General features: G+C 46.2%; 1 protein-coding gene across 1 annotated transcript; it reads left to right on the plus strand.

Moving 5' to 3' along the window:
• Positions 1 to 11,594: 11,594 nt before the first annotated feature.
• LOC123395714 lies at positions 11,595 to 14,664 on the plus strand. The gene is made up of 3 exons (XM_045090742.1): positions 11,595 to 12,220; positions 12,868 to 13,215; positions 13,328 to 14,664. The coding sequence occupies exons 1-3, from the start codon at positions 11,816 to 11,818 to the stop codon at positions 13,955 to 13,957; spliced, it is 1,383 nt and encodes a 460-aa protein (XP_044946677.1). The 5' UTR covers positions 11,595 to 11,815; the 3' UTR covers positions 13,958 to 14,664.
• Positions 14,665 to 15,473: the final 809 nt, after the last annotated feature.

Below are 15,473 nucleotides of genomic sequence, written 5' to 3' on the forward strand. Positions count from 1 at the left end.
CACTCGAATCGTAGTTTGGGAGTAAAAGTTGCGACCAAAAAGTGAAGTGGTGGTGGCTGGAAGTGGGGGGTCGTGCGCACGGTATTTGAGGCCGTGGGAATGGGGTCCCATGCACACGGGACAAGGCCGTGGACATGGGTTAATTAGGGACTATGCGGTGGGCCGTGCGCATAGGGTCATTTGAGCCCATGGGCACGGGGTGGGCGGAAATCTGAGATCTAAATCTCAAATTTGATGCGTAAAAGAAAAAAATTGATGGATGGGGTGGTGGGAGGGCTAGATCTACTTGCCAAACATGAATTCCATGAATCAAAACCAAAAAAACCTCACAATAACCAACATATTGCAGAAATTTTGGTGGGGCTGTTTCTGGTGGAAATTTTCAAATTGGGACAAAGACACACAAAATTAAACTAGAAAATGAAGGAGAGGACTCCAAATTCAGGAGAAACGTGGCTCTTGATATCAATATGATATGGGGAAGACCCGTGGGTGTCGATCTTTCATGAATTGGAAGGGGATTCCCCAAGAACACGAAGAACACGGGGATAAACGGGGAGAAATCACAAGAGGAAACACTTAAGAATAAGTCCAATCACACATCCACTAGACTCACCACACACAAGATCCACAATGGTACATGAAAAACAAAGGGAAAGTAAGATACGTGGTAGATTTCATCCCAAATCCCATAGGGAGATGAGGTCTTGTATCCACTAGGGATCTTCCCTACAAGAGGGGCCTTGACATCTACTATGGGGTCTTCTCACATGGAGGCGTCTCCATGGGAGGAGTAGTGGAAGGAGCAATGCTCAACTAGATGATTAATCATTGCTAACCCTAAAACGGAGGTGGAAGACAAGTACTTATAGTCTAGGGCAAAATAGGAGGGAGAGAGGGGTACATGGGCCTCGGGCCCGAGTGGCTGCACGTCTGCAGGCCGGAAGGTCTGGGGCCCGGAGGTTCCGGTCAAGTTCCGGCTTAACCAGAGAGTTGGCACGCCTAGGGTGTTGATACGTCCAAAATGTATCTATATTTTTTTATGGTTTCATGTTACTTTTATGCTTTTGATGATTGTTTTTATATTAAGTTTATGATTTATTTGTACTAACCTATTAATAGTTGCAAAAGTGCATAATGTTCTTGTTTTACACTTTTATGTGTAGGAACTATCAAAAATATAAGAGGAAACCTTGTTGGAGTCGTATTGGGACTTTCCTGAAATCAGTCTGAAAACTCTTTTTACAGATTGCCACGTTATGGGTCGAACACAGCCTCAAACGGAAATCTCACAGAATACAGAAGTGTGGGGAATTTTATTATGATAATTCTAGATATAAAATTTGGCTCATTTGGAGTTCGGACGCTCCAGGAAAACCCGTTTTACTGGAGGAAAAATATCTGATTACGGGATTACGGGAATCTGTGACGTGATTGAGTACAACTCCTACCATATTTAATGGATTCGGCCAAGCCACGACTTTGACACCTAATTAGGGCTGAGAGGGGTCCCTAGGAAGGTTCTAGAGGTGCCCAAGAGCCCTTGGATCAAAGGGGCATCCATCAGAGGGCCAAGGATGATCGTCACAACTCATATACGGAGAGAAAAAAACCCTGATTTCTCGGCAGCCACCAAGAGCCACGAAATTTCCTCCTCCGAGGCAGCCACCTTGGGGTGGAGAACCACCTCCATACCATCACCATCTCCAAGGAATAAGGGGGTCCAAGGGCCGCCGCCCCCAAGGGTCGTGGCCGCCGTCGGCCGCCGTCTCCTCTCCGGGTTGCACCTCTACATCAACCTCTTGCTCACCATGGCCATGTGTGAGTAGTCTCCCTCGGGGCTGAGGGCTCTACGTGTAGCTATGTGGTTATCTCTCTATCCCATGATGTGATCTTGATTGTGATCATAGGCTATGTTAATCTAGGGTGATCCCATGATGTTTCTCCTTCTTCTATGTATTGGATTGATGTACTCACTTTATCTTATCTAGTATAATCTTTGAGACCATGGTGACAACGGTCTATTAGACATGGATTAGAAGAATATTTTCATGAGTGATTTCCTCTTTTGTGAATTGATTGAAGATTGAAAGTCTCTTGGTGCTTGTCTTTGACTATCCTTGAGATATATTGCGGTGATTGTGGTACTCTCTTTGGATGGCCGCAATGACATTGGGAAATCCATATATGAGAACTATGAATTCTGAGGTGTGCTTTTGTAGCCCTACATAATTCTCGTCCTCTCTTGATCACAAAGGAATGACCTCCGAGTACGTATCCATTGCATGTTTTAGTGGAAATATCATGTGATTAGACTATGTTAATGTTGTTGGGAGTTGCCACTACTGAAAGTATGAAGCCTAGGCCTTGTTTTCCACCATTGAACACAGTTTACTTTCAGTTTTGTTTCATGTTTGCTTGCTGCCATTTTTATTTCCAATTTACAATACCTTGTTTTATCATCCATATCACTTGCCTTTTAACATCTCTTCGCCGAACTAGTGCACCTATACAACTAACAATTGTATTAGATGTGTTGGGGACACAAGAGACTTCTTGTATCTTAATTGCAGGGTTGCTTGAGAGAGACCATATTCAACCTCTACTTCCCTGAGTTCGATAAACCTTAGGCCATTCACTTGAGGGAAATTGTTGTTGTCCTACAAACCTCTGCGCTTGGAGGCCCAACATAGTCTACAAGAATAGAAGCGTGCGTAGACATCAGGTGCGCTGATGCCGGAAGTTCCGAGCAGGCCGGAAGGTCCGGGGTCCGGATGTTCCGGGCACGCCGGAAGGTTCGGGGTCCGGATGTTCCGAGCAGGCCGGAAGGTCCGGGTCCGTAGATTTCTCGCAGGCCAAAATGTCCGGGTCTTCTAGAGACATGTCCTTGCTTCTTCTTCCAAGCTCCCCTCGCAGATGGTGTAGTTGTACGTAGGTGTTGGCACTCCTCATCATCATCCTTGAAGCTCCGACAATACCTATGCATGCACACAAGGGGAGTGTCAAGTAGTATACCATCCTCGAGGGCACAAGTTGACACTTGTAAAGGAGAAGATTCACCTTTGTATGTATGAAGTATATGTAGCATGTGTCACTTGGCAAAGGGACTCTTCCCACGGTGATGCCCGTAGGATACTATGTATCAATCTAGCAACTAGAAAGTAATGGAAAATACTCTACTAGTTCTTTATATCATGTTTTTAATTTTAGAGGGGTGCAACCGGTTTTCATCCCTAGTGTGTGGAAGCTGAGGGTTCTCCCAAAAATCTATGTCTTTGTCTCGTTAATTTCCCACAACAAATTAATGACTAGAGATAATCTTAGGAATAGACATATTATCAAACCTCTTGAATGTGTTTTTTGTGAAGAACATGAGTCCATCACACACGTGTTTTTTGAGTGTGTGGTGGCCAAAGCTATGTGGTCCTTTGTCAAAGAGCAATTTCATGTTGATGCAGGAGGATACTTTGAATCGGTAGCTAGATTTTGGGTTTCCAACAATAAAAATTCTACCATGAATACTGTTAGTATCGCAGGTGTTTGGTTTCTTTGGAAATTTAGAAACTCTATCATGAGAATGACAAAATCCTAGGTTGTTCTGTTCTAGAACAGAATAGATTGAGGCTCGAGGCCTTCTCGGATCAGCTAGCCAGGTTCATTCAACGCCTTTCGATACTTACAAGTGGTTGAACTCGTGTGCTGAAACGTATGCAAATATGGACCCCTCGAACCAATTTAAGATCTATGATGATGGTTGTTCTACACCTCCACCCAAGAAGCATGATGCCAGGTGCAAAACGACGATGTTCAGCCCGACATCGACCCTCGGGATCTGCTGGTCTTCCCAAGGTGTTTTGACGCCACCTCTGAAGACAGTGAAGACATCTCTTCCCCTACCGGATGGTGTCATGTAATCTTCTTTTCATCCTTGTCCTCAACGACGTATGTAAGTTAGACGAACCTTTTTTCTTGTCTTTCGTGTTGAACTACCCCTCTTAGTGGGTCGATGTACCTACATGATGGTTTCATTTGATTAAATTGGACCTACATCGACCCTGGAGATCTGCTAGTCTTCCTAAGATGCTTTGACACCACCTCTCAAGACAGTGAAGACATCTCTTCCCCTCCCGGCTCGTGTTCTGTAATCTCATGTTCATCCCTGTCCTCAACGACATATGTAATAAGTTAGCCGAACCTTTTTTTTCTTGTCTTTTGTGTTGAACTACCCCTCTTAGTGGGTCGATGTACCTACCCGATGGTTTCATTTGATGAAATTGAACCGGGGAGAGGCATCCCTGTTCTTTAAAAAAGAAGGGAAATTACATTTGAACCCCCAGTTGTGTCACACCCATTTGAATTGCCCCTAAATTCAAAAAACTCTTGTTTCTGTCCAAGCTCTTTTGCTCCTCTTATGCTTTTGCCTTTTGACCGTCTCACTGTCACTTTGAAAACCTCATAACGAATTCATACGAACTCAGAAAAATTCAAATAAGATATCAAAATATTCGGAAAACATCACCTATATCTTCATGTCATTTAAATTCATGACAAAAGTTCTCGAAAGTCTTCATCTCAATTTGAGCTCATATGATGTCACCATGAATTGTAAAATCTGAAAAAATGAAAAAAAAATCAAACATTGTCAAATGTTTTGGGTGATTGCAAAGTTTCATCATGGAATGACATTCATGGAAACCATGAAAAAAAATGATGCTCCAAAACAAAAGCATTGTCGAGTGTTGATTTTGTTATCTTTCCACGATTTTCACAAATGTCATTCCCTGATGAAACTTTGCAATCTCTCAAAAGATCTGTCCATGTTTGGTACTAAGACATTTAAAAAAAATGAATTTGTTTTCAATTTTTATGGATTTTACTATTCAATTGAAAACAAATTCATTTTTTTAAAGAATGTCGTTTATGTCCCGCAAACGTAGCTAGAACTTCCTGGTTGGTGGCTGGTCTGGATATGCAAAACTGACAGTGTACTTATTTTGAACGCTGCCAGAAACTTTATGTCTCCAGCGTGCGACATGAAATGGGATGCTGCTGCTACTTGTCAACTTAACTGCGATGTCCAGATTTCACAAGACGCTGCTGCAGATAGAAAAATCTTATAAAGATCTTTTTACTAGTGTATGAAGCTATCCATAGATCCACCGTCACATAGTACTTAGCAATTAGTGCTAATATATACTCCATCCTTTCTTAAATATTTGTCTTCCAATTATTTTTATTACGAACTACATAGAGATGTACATAAACACGATATAGAGTGGTTACTCATTTTGTTTCGTATGTAGGCCGTGATTGAATCTTTAAAATAATAAATATTTAGGAACAAAGAAAGTACATATGATAGTTGATAGGCCATCTCATGTTAAAGGTCAAATTTGGCTTCTGGTCCACAACTTTTTGGTTGTTGGTATATCTAATTTAGGGGTCACATTGTATGTGGGGTTAATTAGTGGAGTTGTCATGCCGAGAGCTTAATCATCATTTGCTCCGTATACATGATAGCTAGCTGACAGTGGACTCCCAACACTCTTGAGAGCATTACAGCCGGTGTCATTGCGACAGTGACCAAAATCTGACAGAGTTGTGGTCATCAATACAACACTTGTGAAAGAAGCAGCTTGGGCTTAATGATCGATCATGGACAGAGCTCAACCATATGATTAATTGTGTATGCATCATTGTTCATGTCAATTTCGCGTGAAATATGCAGAATAAAAAACATCATTAATTGCTTAGCGAGCGTGTAGAGACAGATTCCTTTCCTATTTTGGACGGATAATGTTTGGTCCTTGCCCACCATTTTTAGCACCAATTTCTGTAGATGGCACATGCTACTCTCGAAAAAAACCGACCTTTTTTTAGTGAGAATTGACCAAGATGCATTATAAACATAGTTAAGAAGTACTCCCTCTGTCTCAAAATAACTGTCTTAATTTTAGGTTGGTCATAGTGGAAGTAACTTAGGTAGTATCATGTTCTTAGCAAACATGTTGATGTGGCACACAATTAAAGATGAGAGAGAGGGTTAGAGTAACATAGGTAAATACCGTAACATGTTAAATGTTATTCTACTACGTACATGCATGTCAATAAATAAGGTCATCTGTGATACTATATTATAATACTATGCATTATAGATGTGGTATCATACAATAGTATCATATGCATGATACTACTATATGATACTCCCCACTATGACCGGCCTTATACTAGCTTTAGTATAAAGTTGTACTAAGCTTAAGACAATTATTTTGAGACGGAGAGAACATAATATAAAATACCTCAAACATAATAAAATTTGTATTGAGGGTCCAACATCATCAAGCAATCATTATTTTTGCAGACCAAGCCCGTGACGTGTCACTATATCTATATCGTGAAATTAACGATGACTGCAAAAAGAAAGAAAGTAATCTCGCACGCATTATTTTCGTCAAACAAGCCGGAGAGAGCGTCTAGCCAGGATACACAACATGGGAGCGCCGAGCACCACATGTTTGTCGCTAACATAATTTTCTAGTGGATTGATCATGTTCCGTTCACTGTAATTAATATCACAGATATGGTAGCCAACTGAGCGTTATAGTAATTATTTAAGTCTGAAGAAAAGCACATGAAAAATGCATTGCAGGCTCTTGTGAATGATCTTCTACTTATTTGCTGGGTCAACTCTATCGAATTAATTATGTAATCAACCCAACGATCTCAAGAGTTTGATAGTATATTTTACACTGATCTCTCATAATGTAGTCTACACCCTTGTTTTTCGTAAACAAATGGCCCAAAACAAGCTAGGTCATCACCCTAGTCTCCAACAAAAAAAATGTCACTCTTCATGGAGACCCTCCCCCTCGCGTCGATTGAAAGCGACGCGAGGGGAACCCGAGCGCCGCCATCGCTCTAGCCCCTCTCCTTGCTTCTGTTGGCCGCCGCTGCCATTGACCTTCATCGTGGTGGCGGCATGCCCCGCTGTAGAAGGTGGCCGGGGCGCTCTTTCCCTCTCCCAGGGTGACGCTGGAGGCTAGTTCCGCTGACTAGGACGACGACGACTAGCGGACCAGGGCGAGAAGGCCGGAGCGGTGGCCCCGACACGAGTTGGATGGCGCGCGGCGGCTCGAGTGGTCCGTGCTCGATGGTAGCGGCGGCTTCGGTCACTAAGGTGGTGCGACCTCGTTAGATTTAGGCTCTTGCGCTGGATCCATGCGCGGGGCGGCGGCGGACGCGGGCAGTTGGTGGATGACCTTCATGGTGGCGTGTAGGTGTGCTCGTAGGGCGCGACAGAGTTGCGATCGACGGGTGACGATCAACTGCTTCGGGGCTGTACTTTGGGGCTTCGCGATGGTGGTGGGTAGGCGGAGCGTGGCTACAGTGAAGATGCTAAAACGGGCATGGGGTGGTGGCAGATCTGGTGCTACTCTGTCGAGATCCGGTCGGCGGAGGCGACCTCGGGGTCGGCCGGCGGCCTTGGGTCGGCGATGGTGTAGTGGTGGCGCAAGGATGCTGGGACGGCGACCCTCGCGGTGGCTATTGGCGCGACGGTGTTTTCTGTGGTTTGAGGTGCTACGGTTGATGCCGCTGGCGGTAGGCGGTGGTTGTGGGCGCGACTAGCGACGCGTTAGCTGCTGCGCATCGCGCGGGCTTGTGGCTTGGTTGGTGACGGAGGCGAGAGTGTTGGAACCTCGGGTGAAAGCCCAACTCCACCTTGGTTGGAGCCGACGACGATGGCACATGCGGGCGTCGTTCCTCTCCTCACAGGCGTCGTCTTGGATGCTCCGGCTAATCTCCTGCCTTCACCAGCGGTGGTCCCTTCGAGCGAAAGTTTGAGTTCCTGGTTTAGCCACGAACGGGCGACGACAGCGTCCTCGTCACTTCCTCCTTGGAGGCGTCGCCTTAGGAGGCCATGGGCCTTACGAGACAAGCGTCTTTCAAGTGATGTTACCATGTCGGTGTGCGTGTGGACGTCATGGTAAAGCCATCAGCTCGAGTATTGCGCGGCCTTGGGGTCAGTGTGGAAGTTGGAGCGGTGGCTCCAGATATTGCTCTCATGGAAGGGTGTCAGCAGTACCGATAGCTAGCCTGGTGCGCGACCTTAGGGGCGGCGTGGATGTCGGAGCGACGGTTTTGGAGGTGGTTTTTGTGTGTCGGCTTCAGTTGCTCGAGCGATGAAGCAAGCCACTCGTCTAGTGCGCGGCCTCGGGGTCGGTGTGTGTGTAGTTTGTGTTTGAAAGTCGAGCGGCGGTTCTGAAGATGGTTGTAGGGTGTTGACTCCGACGGCTCGCCTCGTGGGTGGCCTTGGGGTCTTTGTGTGTGTGCTGTTTGCGTTTGTAGGTCCAAGCAGCGGCTCCGGAAATGGTTGTAGGGCGTCGACTGTGGTTGCTCGTGTGACGGAGTTGGTGGCACGCCTTGTGCGTGGCCTCGGGACCGGTGTGGGTGTTGGAGCGGCGGCTTCAGATATGGTTGTCGGGTGTCGGCTTCGGTTTCTCAGGTGACGGAGGGAGCGAATCATGAGGGACGCGGCCTCGCGGTCGGTCCATGCATTGTTTATGTATCGATTTTCGATCAGTTTTCTTTATTAACTGGTTAATTCTTTTCTTCTTAATGGAAAGACAGAGCTCCTCCTCGTTCCTAAAAAAACAAATATCCCAAGCCAACTAGGTCATCATGCCATTAATGGAGAGTGATTAGTTGACATCACCATCCAAACATGCTAATCAACACGCCTCGACCGCACGCCGCGCGACCTGCTTGATGGAGATTGTCCCCACGGCTAAGCATCACACCATCTTATAGTTAATCACACACCACGCGTGCCATCGCGAATTCCGCAAAACCGAATACAATATCGTCCAGTGCAGTACGAACATAATCCTACAAAACCGATTAAGAATTCCAGCTGGCACCTCACGCGGTCGGTCGAGCTCCACCGCGCAGGCAACCAGGCCCACATGTCAGCAGAGAAACCGCTGCGGCCTTGACGAATTTTAGTTTTATCTGCACATATTTCCAGGGCCCCTAAAAAATATAAGCTCGTGCGTTCCAAACGGTCGGGGCTGAAGTTCTTAGAAGCACGGCCACGGACGCCCCTCACGTAGTTTTGCACCGCTCTGCCATCAACGAGTATTTAATTAGCCACCGTGATTAGTAGCTTAATTTGACTTTACCAACTGATTCTGTAACGTGTAAGTAGTTGTTTTTAGTTTGTGTGAGACACACGAAGCTGCGTTTTCAGTTTTATTTAGACCCGCAAATCCGGCCGTGTCGGCGGCCAAAACGGAACCATGAATTCCGGGAAAGAGCGAGAAGAAGATAGCGATCATGGAACCCTTTTAGCTTTGGGCGATTAGTGAGGAACAAAGCCGCTTAGTGGTAGCACCTTAACCTTAATAAAGCTAGTTAAAGCATGCTTTAATGTAATCTAAGCAAGTACTCCCTCCATCACAGTATATTGGGCGTATCTCACAGGGCTCTCGAATCTAGATATTTTTCTATTGGTAGGAAAAACCGAGCCGACGAGCTGTAAAAGCGCCAAATTAATCACAAAATTGACGCATTAGTAACCTTCCATCCATTAAACGAGCGACTTCCTCGCATGCATTGGTGGAGACGGTTTTCAAAACACCCAAATTAATAGGCTAATTAATATCATGCGCCTTATTTCCTTCTAATTGTGAAAAATGTCGTTTTGAAGATACGTCCAATATACTGTGATGGAGGGAGTACTAGTGTTGGATTTTGCTAATAGTAGGCTTTTGGTCCAAAGCCCAACTAAAATCTGAAATTCTCATGACTCATGAGTGTTGGCTGTTTTGTTGTGAGAGTGAGATTAAATTTTAGTCTCATGCCGCTAGTTGAGAGAGAGCTACACCTTCTTATAAGATGAGATCTTCTAAGACTTGTAAGAAAGTGAGAAGAGAAGAGGTCCTCACGCACTCTTCCTCGTTCGCCTTGCCACGCCGTGCCGTGGGTTGCGGGATTGAGCCAAGCTGAGCTCATGCCTACACAATCTTTTTTTTTTTGAGTTCATATTAGAATTCTATGTTTAGTTTGTGTCGTAGATTTGATATATTCGTCTATCATTGTAGATATAGTCTACGCATTTGCTGTCATGATCTATTTGATTAAGTTTTGTAATAATTTGTTCATATTTTCAACAAGTGGGATCAGGAGTGGCTACACAATTTGTCCGGGTAGGGTAGAGTATGCTTGCGATGCGTGCCACGTGAGTACTGGGAGTAGTACACATGTAACGGCAAGGTGGTCTGTTGTCCGTTTTCCCAAACCTGCGAAGCTTCGCGCCATGACGGCGTGCCATGGGCTCGCGTGGGGACCATGTGTCAGACATGGACAGTGCCAGTGGATGCGCTCACCTCGCCAGCTCGTAGTAGTGGGTGAGGCATTTTCTTCTCACCGCAAAAAAATTAAAAGAAAGGTTTGCTTTTTTTACTTTCTTTGTTTTATCTTTTCTGTGTTTATCTTATTGAGCAAAGAATGGCAATTGCTTGCTGTTTCTATGTGAGGAAAAGGAAACGCGGATCCAATATTATATCACTTTCTATGTATAAAAAGGAAACCTGAGAGGTAATCCGCTAGCTCTTTATATGACACTAGCTCTTTGTACACACTATGACGATGCACATTGAGAACCGAAGCACATCTTCTGAATTAGGCGCTTACAATAGAAAATATGCTCTTATAATACTGTGAATTACATTTCCTTTTATTTTTGTGTGAAAAGAGATATGACTCATACAACTAGGAAGTTGTCGCGTGAAAGCAATTATTATGGCTTTACGTTTGTCGTGACAACGCATGTAGATAAACATGCAGGAAAAAGGTCAACTTATGGCACAAGTTAATGGTCTAATCCCTTTATATAAGAAAAATGATTGTATTATTTATCACATGTGTCACGCTAATGGTCTAGCTTACATTACATGCATTCAATTAAACCAAAGCAACAGCATTCTTAAAAAGAAAAAAACCCACAGAGCGACTCTTTCAAACAACATTATAGAAAACATCAAAATAAAATCCGATCTGCTAAAGGAAAATCCTGATGTATCACTCAAAACTATTAGAAAGAAAATCCCTGAAGTATCATCCATAAATAAGGATTTTCTCAGCATCTCCCAACACAACACATTACACATCTGTAAGTATATTTTAGATACAGATGTATATATAGATATATTTTAAAATATAAATTCATTCATTTTGTTTTATATGTAATCTTCTAATGACATCTTTAAAAATACTTACATTTCAAAACGAAGGGAGTAGAAAACATCGAAATAAAATCTGATCCACTAAAGGAAATCCGGATGTATCACTAAAAAATATTTCCTCCATATCTAAATAATTATGATTAGAGATAAATAGACTAATTTGTTTCAACTACAACTATTTAAACATAGAGGGACTATTAGAAAGAAAATCCCTGAAATATCACCCATAAATAAGGATTTTCTCAGCATCTCCCAACACAGCACAGTACACAGAGAGGATAGGAGGGTAAGCTCACCATGGCGGTAACCCTAGTCAGCCGCCCACTGTGTTAACCGCCCCGCGCAGTCCAGTCTCAGTCGCTCAGGGGGGTCACACACTCGGCGCCGCGCCTCCAGTCTGCTCCCAACCCTTTTTTCCGGCCCAGCCCCCTCGCCATCGTTTATATTCGCACCCCACTCCACTCCCCCACTCTCTTTGTCGCCAACACAAGCTACACACACACTGGCCTGAGGCTCTGCCTTCTCGGCGCTCGTGGTCTCGGCTAATCGCGACAAGATCCCTGCCACCGGCCATGGACAAGAAGCAGGGCTTCTTCTCGGCGCTGCGGGGGGAGGTCGCCCGCGGGCTGTCGCCGGCTCGGGCGCGGCGGAGGGCCGAGGAGGCGGCGGCGGCGAAGGCGGCGCTGCGGTACGCGGGGGGCGGCGGTGGCGGGGAGGCCCTCGCGCCGCTCATGGAGGGCCCGGATCCGGAGGAGGCCGGCGCCGGGCGCGCGCGCAGAGACGGGTGGGGCCGCTGGGTGCGGGGCCAGCTCGCCCGCGCGCCGTCGTCCGGGCCGGTGGCCTCCGCGGCCGGCGCCGGCGCCGCCAGGCGGAACGACCTCAGGATGCTGCTCGGGGTCATGGGCGCGGCGCTCGCGCCCGTGCATGTCTGCGCCGCCGAGCCGCTCCCGCACCTCAGCATCAAGGACACCCCCATCGTAAGCGCTCGCTGTTGCTCCCTTCTCTGCCTGCTTGCTTCTTCTTGCTGTAGATTGAGTTCGCTCTGGCGCGCTCATGAGCAGAAATCTTTCCGTCCATTAGAAGATTTGATTCACTGATTGATTGCTACGGCCGACTCCTTTTGGCTGGAATTAGTAGTAGTACTTTTTTGTTCTCTTATACAAGTTATTAAATTGGAGAGGCTGTTTTTCGACGTTTTCTCTGGAATGTGTTCCAGAAACTTGTTGGTTTGTTAGGGGAAACACTTTATAGAAATGAGTTGTTGATGTGATATGTTCAGCAAGGGTTCTTGTATTTGCTACTCCCTCCGTCCCAAAATAACTGTCTCAACTTTATACTAGCTCTAGTATAAAGTTGTACTAAGCTTAAGACAATTATTTTGGGACGGAGGGAGTACAAAATTGTCATCTGAACATATTGCCACTCTAAAAAGGAAAAAAAAAATGGCTTTCCTTGTACTCCGTATGATACAGCATGCCCCTTTAACAGATAATGCGTATTTTGCTGTAAAGAAGAAAGATTAAACTTAAAGCTGAATGAGCTGCTTGATGTGAAAAATGGCTCTTTACCATACCTTTATAGCTGTTCACCAGCGAGGTGTTGATATGCTCTACGCTCTACGCAGGAGACTTCGTCGGCGCAGTACATTCTGCAGCAGTATCTGGCTGCCTCCGGCGGGCAGAAGCTCCTCTCTTCAGTCCGAAACTCGTACGCCATGGGGAAGGTGCGCATGGTGGCCACCGAGTGCGAGACCGCAGGCCGTGTCGTGAGGAACCGCATGGGGGCGCGCTGCGCTGAGCCTGGCCGCTTCGTGCTCTGGCAGATGGCTCCGGAGATGTGGTACATTGAGCTGGCTGTTGGTGGGAGCAAGGTGCACGCTGGATGCAACGGCAAGCTCGTCTGGCGCCACACTCCATGGCTTGGTGCACACTCTGCCAAGGGACCTGTCCGCCCTCTTCGCCGCTCGCTTCAGGTACAGCGCCAGCACCAGTTTCACCGTCTTTAGGTGGTCTTTTCTCAGTTCATCTACACACTTACGGTGCACGAAAAAGGAGTCTGAAGGTCATTGTTCCTTTTCTCTCCAGGGCCTGGATCCTTTGACCACGGCGAGCATGTTTGCTGGTGCACGCTGCATTGGAGAGAGGAAGGTGAATGGGGACGATTGCTTCATTCTGAAGCTGTGTGCTGATCCTGAGACGCTAAGAGCACGCAGCGAGGGGCTCGCGGAGATCATCCGGCATGTCCTCTTTGGCTACTTCAGCCAGAAGACCGGGCTTCTTGTCCACCTCGAGGATTCTCACCTCACTCGGATTCAGTCCACAACCGGAGGTGATGCGGTTTACTGGGAGACTACCATCAATTCGTTCATCGAGGACTACCGGCCAGTGGAGGGGATAATGATTGCACATTCCGGTCGCTCGGCCGTGACCCTCTTCCGCTTCGGAGAGGTGGCCATGAACCACACGAAGACTCGCATGGAGGAGGCATGGAGCATCGAGGAGGTCGCGTTCAATGTCCCCGGCCTCTCCATGGACTGCTTCATCCCACCCACCGATATCAAGTCTGGATCCATCAGTGAGACTGTCGAGCTTCCGCAGAGCGGGAAGAGCAAGGCCGGTGGTCTTCTCCCGTGCCATGGTGCCAAGGTTGCTGCTCTAGAGAAGGCTGATGATAATGTTGCGTGGAGCGGCACCCTGCAGCGAGATTGCAAGTGATTTCCTGGTCTGTTCATACTGCTGCTTGCAGTGCTACTGACTCATTTTGATGAATGTAGGGTAGAAAGAGAAGGGCTGAAGGAGGATTTGGATCTTTGAAATTCCAAACGTCCCCTGTAAATAGGGAAGGTCAAGCAGTCACATGGTCTCTTCCTCCATATCCCTGAGGAGAGGCCTTGTGTGAAGAATCCTTTCTGATCTCATTCAGAGGCATGGTGTAGTAGGTAGTCTTTTCTGGGTTTTTTTTGCCAGTGCCTGTGGAAGAAGAACCAGGGGTGTTCTCCTCCATCCCATCCAACCACATGATTAACCATCATGGTGGTGGTGGTGCTGCTGCTGCTCTTTCCTTGGTAGCAATACTAATTATCAGAGGCCAGCGAGGACTTCCTCGCCGGCAGTCGAGAGTGATTTCATCGTTCGTCCGCCGGTGTCTAATTAGCAGCCCAGTGTGCTTTGGTTTGTGATGCTTACTAGTCTCTGGTCAAACTAACTTTTAGGGGAGACTGGAAGGTCCAGAGAGTGGTTGTTGCTCATTATTCTAGTGTTCCCATATCATGGGTCCGTCCGTCTAGCTGTTTATTTTCTTCTTCTCCCTTTCTCCTTCACACATCTCTCTTTATTTAGCATGAGATGGTGGTGATTGTATTTTACAGGAGCTGGTGATGTAAGCCAAAAACTTCTATGAATGGATTGAGGTGTTTTTTCCATTTGCGCACCTCTTCTTCGCCCCCACTTTTACTACTACTACTACTGTACATGCTAAAGTGCTGGTGACATTTAGCTTTGTGATGTGCCATACATTGTTAATGTTAGTACCATAATGCAGCATCAGTGTGGCTTTTTGCCCCCTCCCTGCGCTCGGCTTTGGCTCGCAGCTTGTTGGGGGCCATGATTCATTAGCATGATGGTATTGATCCCCATGTGCTTCTGTACTGTATACAAGTGTTGTTTCTTTCTTTTTATATGGTGCAATTAGCTTTGCCTCTTGTGTTATCTCTTCCTTTCTGCTCCACTCCATCAGATGCTTCAGCGCCATGCCTGCTACTACGCCTCATCATGGCGTTGCCATTGGTTATTTGGTCGTCTTGCTTCTACAACAGCGCTGTTGGGGGCTTTGTTTTCTCCTTGGGAAGATGGGACCGATGCAATGGCCAAGACCAAAGGACAAAGGAAGAGGTTAAATTGCTCATGTGGTGTATACTCCAACATGTATGGCCCCACTTGTCAACCTCACATGCAACGGCATTCTCCGATTTGTAAATCTTCACGGTGGTCCCGAGATAATTTTCTTAAGAGAGAAGGTTGAAAACTTGACCCGTTGCTCTCTATTCTATGGCATCCCCAGCGGTTAGTCTCAAGGGTTGTTTGTATGAGGCAAGAAAACGCTCTCTAGCAGATTGTCTATAAGCAAAAAGGGAAAATACAGCTCAATATTGTCTCAATATGGGTTGTCTTTCCCTCTAAAATAATAAATAATATATCGGTTGTCATTCTCTAAAAGCATCTCCAACAAATG

The sequence above is a fragment of the Hordeum vulgare genome, chromosome 5H, assembly GCF_904849725.1.
Source record: "Hordeum vulgare subsp. vulgare chromosome 5H, MorexV3_pseudomolecules_assembly, whole genome shotgun sequence".
NCBI classification, from domain to species: Eukaryota; Viridiplantae; Streptophyta; class Magnoliopsida; order Poales; family Poaceae; genus Hordeum; species Hordeum vulgare.

Coding starts and splice junctions, on each gene's coding strand:
- LOC123395714 (XM_045090742.1), top strand. CDS start 11,816: ATGGACAAGAAGCAGGGCTTCTTCTCGGCGCTGCGGGGGGAGGTCGCC. Junction 12,221..12,867: donor GCATCAAGGACACCCCCATC/GTAAGCGCTCGC, acceptor CGCTCTACGCAG/GAGACTTCGTCGGCGCAGTA. Junction 13,216..13,327: donor CTCTTCGCCGCTCGCTTCAG/GTACAGCGCCAG, acceptor TTTTCTCTCCAG/GGCCTGGATCCTTTGACCAC.